The 6,962-nt window shown below is 58.1% G+C and overlaps 1 protein-coding gene across 1 annotated transcript in view; it reads right to left on the reverse strand.

The window, feature by feature from the left end:
• Positions 1-2,236: 2,236 nt before the first annotated feature.
• Positions 2,237-6,962, reverse strand: part of QTRT1 (queuine tRNA-ribosyltransferase catalytic subunit 1) — a 12,992-nt gene continuing 8,266 nt past the window's right edge. Inside the window, exons 4-10 of the mRNA XM_004716796.2 lie at positions 5,735-5,813; positions 5,506-5,621; positions 3,204-3,342; positions 2,910-2,985; positions 2,690-2,799; positions 2,514-2,601; positions 2,237-2,427 (exon numbers count right to left, since the gene is read on the reverse strand). Of these exons, the coding sequence (XP_004716853.1) occupies positions 2,275-2,427; positions 2,514-2,601; positions 2,690-2,799; positions 2,910-2,985; positions 3,204-3,342; positions 5,506-5,621; positions 5,735-5,813 (761 nt within the window). The 3' untranslated portion in view covers positions 2,237-2,274. The remainder of the gene's footprint in view (positions 2,428-2,513; positions 2,602-2,689; positions 2,800-2,909; positions 2,986-3,203; positions 3,343-5,505; positions 5,622-5,734; positions 5,814-6,962) is intronic.

The following is a 6,962-nucleotide window of genomic DNA, read 5'->3' on the forward strand; positions in this document are numbered from 1 at the left end:
GAGGCAGGGGCGGCGCGAGTCTTCATCTTCCGTACTTTGTGGACATGTGGTCAGGAGAGACCAGTCCCTGGAGAGGGACATCGTGCTTGGTAAACGAGAGGGGCAGCGAAAAAAAGGAACTCGGCCAGCTGGATTCACACGGGCTTCAACCACGGGTTCAAGCACAGGGGCACCGATGAGGACGGCCCAGCAGCGGGCAGCATTTCATTTTGTTGTGTGAAAAGGTCATGATCGATTGGAAGGGACTCACGGCCCCTTACAACTGGCTTTCTTACACTACCGGAGAAAGGAGAAAAGAGCAAGGTGCAGAAATGCAGGTTAAAGGAAGTAACACTGATGAGGCAAGATGTATACCTGAAAGATTCTGAGAGGAATACACAAACTAAAAATTAATTAAGTAATTCATTAAACAAGTTTCCCGTTTTGCACAGCTTGGAGTGTTGATCACTGTACGCCTTAGTTTTTTTCAGTAACAGAACCTTATTCTCTAAGAACACCTATTTATTATTGGCAATCCCTGGGTTAGTCTTCGGCCTCTTTCCTTGCTGAACCGTGACTTTGCCGTGGTGCTTTGCCATGACCACGTGACTTCACTGCTCGGAACCCTCATTTCCTCTTCTGGAAAATGGAGAAAGGAACTCACGGTGCATTGTAAATTTGCAAGGATTACTTGCACATGACCAGCGCTGAGAAGAGCACCAGTGTAAGCTCAGGATATACCACCTTATCAGCACTGCCTTGACTGGAAGAGATTTTCCCAAATGTAGGCAGTCAGAGCCGTCACTGGGTGGCTAGGGAGCCCTCTCTACAGCACTGGAAAGCAAGGGTTACGGTACTTTGGTGCACCTGACCCTAGGCATAGTATTTTCAATGGTCTCATATGCTGTGGAAGTTGGACATTGGAGAAGGAAGGCAAATCGATGCATGTGAATTGGGGTGCTGTTGAGGAATACTGAGGTGCAGCCAAAATGTTCCTTAGGGGCAAGAACGGCGAGGCTCGTGTACTTTGAGCACGTGATGAGACAACCCTTCCCTGGAGGGCATCAGGCTCCCTCAAGGGGCGGGTCAGTGAAAAAGGCAGGTCCCTGCCGAGATCCATTGACACGGGGCTGACAGTGGGCCCTGCCGTAAGGGCAGCTGTGAGGATGGCGCAGGACTGGGAGGTGTTTTGTTGTTATGAGCAGAGTCGACGGCAACTAGGTGGCATGGAACAACAACGGGCCTGGCGCCGCAGTGGTTACGTGCTGGGCTAACCAGCAGGTGAATAGTTCGGAAGCACCTGCCTCGGGAGAAAGACGAGGCTTTCTACGCCTATAGCGTGACAGTCTCTGAAACAGTTCTACCCTGTCCTGTTAGGGTCACTGAGAGTCAGCCTGGACTTGATGGATGCCAGGGAACTTGCTTTTTTGGAGAAGTCAGAGCCAACTCCATGGCCATGAGATTTTAAAAGGCGTGCTGGTGGTGCAGTGGTTAAGGGCCCAGCTGCCAAGTGAAAGGTCAGCAGCTCCCTGGGGAGAAGGGTGGGGCAGGCCGGCTCCGTGAAGACCTCAGCTTTAGAAACCCCACGGGGCAGGACTACCGTGCGTATGTGCTGCCGGGTCACTGTGAGTCGGGATCCACTCTACACAGCCAGTTTGGGTTGTTGTTCCGTTGTTTGTCACTAAGCCAATGTTGCAGGGGCACTGTGGGTTGCAAGTGACTCAAGTAACCTAGCCTTAGTTTGGAAAGGGGGGTGGTGCCAACAGTCCCTGTGGCAAAGAAGAACTAGCGGGGTGTTTCCGGACAGAGTACCGCCAGGTTCCGCTGAGGGGGCAGCTTGACTCGTCATGTGGGGGTCACCATAGCCTGGGGGTGACTCAGATGCAACGAATGGGTGTGCTGTTCTGGGGGCAGCAAAATCGGGGTTAAGAGCCTAAGCTCCCCAAGTTCAAGCCCTGACTCTGCCACTCACCCAAAGGGGATTCCTGGGCAACCTAGTCCCTTTTCCAGGGCCTCGGGTGGCTCAGCTGTCCAGAGAGGGAGGACAAGGGTTTACACCTCCAGCATGACTAGGGGGGCTGGGGCACACCCTACAGGCAGGGATGAGCCACAGCGGTTCCTCGTCATCAATGGGGGTGGGGGACCCATCACATGGACGCTCAGACCAGGAAAAGAGATCCCCAAGAAGACACAGAGGCACGAGAAGGTAGGATAATAATAATTTTAAAATTCCAAAAAATAAAAAAATAAATTCCAACCTTTAATCCCTTCCAGCCCACCCTCCCACAGGCCGGGTCAGTCCAGCTCAATCCCCACGGAGGCCAGGGCTTCGGTGGCCCAGGTCGGGTAGAGGGTGGCGTCCCCGTACATGGTGCGCATGAAGTCGCGCACGAAGGCGGGGAAGCGCTTCTCCACGATGCTGGCGCGCACAGCGCTCATGAGCTGCAGCTGCAGGGACGGGACGCCATTGGCCTCAGTGGATCCAGGAGCCCAGACGCCACCCCGCTCCCGTGCGCCCCCAGCCCCGGTCCCACCTGGTAGGCGATGTTGTGGACAGTGAGGTGGTGCAGGGCTGCCGTGTTGTCACTGTGGAGCAGGGCGTGCAGGAAGGCCCGATTGTGCCTGCAGCCAGGGGGTGTGGCGGGTAAAGGTCAGCACAGCTGGGTCCAAGCCCCGACCCCACCCCCATCCCTCAGACTTCACGGCCTACTTCTGGCAGGTGGGACAGGTGCACTGTGGATCGATGACCCCAAAATCCTTTGCATATTGCTTCTTCCGCAGCTGCAGGTTCCCGGTGGGCACCAGGGCCGAGCCAAAGCGCTGGGGGGTGGGGAGGGGAGGGTCACCCAGGTTGGCACCCTCCCGGCCCCCCAGCCTGCCTACCCCCACCCCCAGCTCCGCCCTTGCCTGCCCCCTGCCCAGGGCCTCACCGCTGTCCTCGTGGGGAAGACGCAGTCGAACATGTCACAGCCAAGAGCCACGCAGACCACCAGATCAGTGGCATAACTGGGGTTGGAGGGGGGAGGGGAAATGTGAACCTTCCAACCTGGAGCTCCTCCCCACCCCACCCTTCAGGCTCCCTCCCCACTACCAAGACTCAGGCCAAATCCCAAGAACACAGCCAGGGAAAAGAGCCATATGCTCTTTAGTCCCCCGCCTAGCCCTGGCAGCGCCCCCACCCCCCCACTCCCACAGGTAGGGCCCGCCTCCCCTCCTCCACCTACCCAACCCCCATCAGGTATCTGGGCTTGTCCTTAGGCAGCTTGGAGGTGCTCAGTGCCACCATCTTCCAGAACTGGTTCTTACTCTCACCCCCGCTCAGGCCCCCGATAGCAAAGCCTGGCACGTTCCTCTTGGTCATCTCTGGGGACACAGGGCAGGGTGAGGGGCAGCCAAGCACAGGGAAAGCCCCTCCCATCCCTCGCTGACCCTGCCGGGACAGCCTGTCCCTCAAGAAGCGAGTGAGCAGCCCACGTGCAGAGGGGCCACCTGCACTGCACGCTGTGACTTTCTGCCACAACAGGTGGCCGGTCTGGCCGGCTCCAGATGTCGGAGCCTTTCAGGCGTCGGACTCGGCCGGCTTTGGCAGACGAGGAAACAGAGGTGGGCAGAGCTGGTGCCACACACGCCAGCAACTGGATTCGAACCTGGGCTGGGCTCCACGCCCAGGTTGGTCTGGTCCCAGGTGGAGGGGAAGCGCCACAACCATCACGCAGGTGCTGCCTGGGGCCCGGTTCTGCAGCGAGTGCACGCCTGCGCCAACTCTTGCTGAAATCAGGTCCCAGGGGAGCATCCAGGGGCTGCATTTTACAGGCGCCCTGTCTCCCAACACCGTGAGGTGGTGCTGGAGGGATGAAGCTGGCTGAGCAGGACGATTTGCAAAAGAAGAGCCAGCAAAAACACATCAGCCAGCATGGTAGGGGCGAAGGAAAACCAGCCCTGTGCCCCACGCTTTGTTTCCCAAGTGCACGTCCAGCTGCAGGTCCATTAACACAGCGGTTCTCAACCCATGGGTCGCGACCCCTTTGGGGGTCGAATGACCGTTTTACAAGGGTCGCCCGATTCATAAGAGTAGCAAAATGACTGTGATGAAGTAGCAACGAAAATAATGTTCTGGTTGGGGGGTCACCACCACAATAGGAAGGCTGAGAACCACTGCTTTAACATGTGGGTCTCAGGTCCAAGACTGAAAGGTACTAGACCCAGGTAGGGTGAGGGGTGGGGTGGGGAGGGCTTGAGGACAGAGAGGTTACAAGGACAATCTCTTATCACCCCCATTTCATCCTGTGATCGCAAGAGGAGCCCCGGTGGCATCATGGCTCCATGTGGGGCTGCCCACTTGCAGGGTCAGCAGTTCAAAGCCACCAGCAGCTCTGCTGGAGAAAGCGGCTTTCGACCCCGGTGAAGTGGTACCATCTCCGGAACCCCCAAGGGCAGTGGTGCCCTGTCCTGCAGCCACTCTGCGCCAGCCTCGACTCGGTGGAAGCGGCTTTCGACCCCGGTGAAGTGGTACCATCTCCGAAACCCACAAGGGCAGTGGTGCCCTGTCCTGCAGCCACTCTGTGCCAGCCTCGACTCGGTGGCAGTGACTTTGGTGACTGGTCTAGAGGGACCCCAAGCCCTGGGATGTCTTCTGCCACTCCAGAGAGAAAGGAAGTGGAGCTCAGAGAGGCTGAGCCGCTGGGCCAAGGCCCTGTAGCCATGAAGCAGATCGGGGTTGGGATGGCCCCTCAGAGACTCTAGGGTCCAGAGTTTTGGCGACAAGGCCTCATGGCCCAAGGTCCCCATCTGGGCCTCGCCCTATCTTCCAGGCCCCGGCCGGGCTGCGAGCCTCCTTGTTGTCCTGGGCAACGATTTCAACCTCCAAGGTCCCTGTCTGCCAAGAACACGGGCATTGGAATCGGCGGTCTCTGGCTTCGAATCTGGGCCTGATGATTTGCAGGGTGGCCGTGCCCTCGTGGGACCAGTGTGCTTTCCTCCCCCGTGCAGTGGGGAGGCGTGGAACTCCGCTCGAGCTCTGAGGTGGCCAGGCGTGAGTGCCCATGCCCGGCACGGAGACCCGGGCCAGGGCCCGGGCATCGCCCACACCCCTCAACCCGCCCGCCCATGAGAGCACGGTGGTGGCCTCCCTGCAACTCCTTGGCTGCCCTCCACTCTCCTGCCCAGCCGCCCCCACAGCTCCGGGGGGTCAGGGCCCGACCCCTCCATCCTGACCCTCCCTGGGTGTCCAACGGAATACTTAATGCTGCAGCTTCCGGAGCCTGAAGGCCTGGCTCCCTGTGGCAGCTCTGCACCCTCAGTTTCCCCAGCTGTAAACTCAGGAGCTGGCACTCTGTCCCTCCCTACATGATATGATGACTCCAGAAGGACTCTACCAACGCCTATGTCCTGCTGCCCCAGGGCCTTGATGCCGGCTGCCTCCTCCACCTGGAATGCCCTTCCGCCCGCTGCCTGCCACTGCCTGAGCAGGACCGGAGTAGGTCCCGGTGAAGGACACGCCCTGGTCCTGCCCGCACTTGGCTCTACCTTCGAGGCAGGTAGCCCGGAGATCCGAGTCCAGTCCGCCCTGAATGATGGCAAAGAGGTTCTGCTTGTCCGGCTGCCGGTGGGCCGCAATGCACCGGTCCAGCCATCGGACTGACCTGCAAGAGGGTCCCCGGGGGCCTGGTGAGGCAAGGGAGATGGGGCTGCGAGACTGAGGGGACCCCTGCCCTGACACATGCGCGCACGCATAAACGCACAAGCGCACACACACCTGTGCATGGCTTCTTCCACCCGTGGCCCGGTCACAGTGCTGCTGACCACGTCGTCTAGCTGCATGATAATGTCTGAACCTGGGGAGGGCAAAAGGGAATGTAAGTGATAGGCCCCACCTCCCAGTCGGGTCACTCTGACGACTCCCATTTCCAAACCCACTGAGGCCGACTCGGGCTTAGCCCTGCCCCAACCTGTCCACCTAGCACCCTGAAGGAACATCCAAAATGCCAGGGCCCCTACTCTTGTACCTGCCTGACCCCCAAACCCGGCCAGCACCAGGCGTAAAGCCCCACCTCAGGAGATGGACCCTGCTGTGCACAAAGGTGGGCATCGCTGTGCTGCCACGTGACAGGAACGACCCGTCCTGCAATGGAGGTCTATTTAAACAAGCCATGGCCAATGTACCTTCCCAAACATCCCACAATCCAGAAACTTCTCCGGTTAAAGATCTGTTCCAGTGCCTACCACCCACTCATCTGGCAGCAAAACCCAGGGTGGCTGACATCTTTTTCTCAGCCAACTTAATGTCCGCTCTCCCTCCACAAGGTTCACTCGTGTGTGTTAACGCCGGCGGCATGCAGTGTGCCACCACAGGGAGCGGGTTCCAGGCTCCACTCGAGCGTCTGCAAAGCAAGTGACACCTGCAGCATCGTTCTAGAATCTGAACATCCTCCAGTCTGGCATGTGCCTGGTCCCCGGACTTCAGACTGGGGACTTGTGAAAACCCCCAGTTCTACTGGCACACAGAGGCTGCCAGGGCATTGGGCTTGGGCGAGGTAACGGCATGAGACCCAAGCGATGAGCACCAGGAGCTCCTTAAGAGACGTCAGGGCAAAGGAGGCAAGCAGAACAGAATGGCAAATCCTGATGGAATCCAGACTTTCTGGATCCATAGAGTCTGGATGAAACCCTGAAGCTATTGCCTTGAGATCATCTTGGAAACTTAGCACCGCAAATCTCCCCTGCCTTCTTCTTCAAAACTAAACAGCAGCCCAGCTTAACCAGTGAAGATCGTCGGCCTTGAGCATTATATACTCCACGAGATCCAACTCCAGGGGGTCACAATGTCCACAGCAACTCATAATCAGATAGGAACCTTAGGGGAAAGTGAGTGGAAACTCAAAAGATGGGAGAACCGACTCCCCTGAATTGCACACGGTAGCTGGGAGCTGTTGCATTTGCATGCTGTGTGTTTATCATCACACATAGGGAACCCTGGCGGTGGA

Source organism: Echinops telfairi, unplaced genomic scaffold (genome assembly GCF_000313985.2).
Source record: "Echinops telfairi isolate 266 unplaced genomic scaffold, ASM31398v2 ScPeMD7_36;HRSCAF=134, whole genome shotgun sequence".
Taxonomy (NCBI): Eukaryota; Metazoa; Chordata; class Mammalia; order Afrosoricida; family Tenrecidae; genus Echinops; species Echinops telfairi.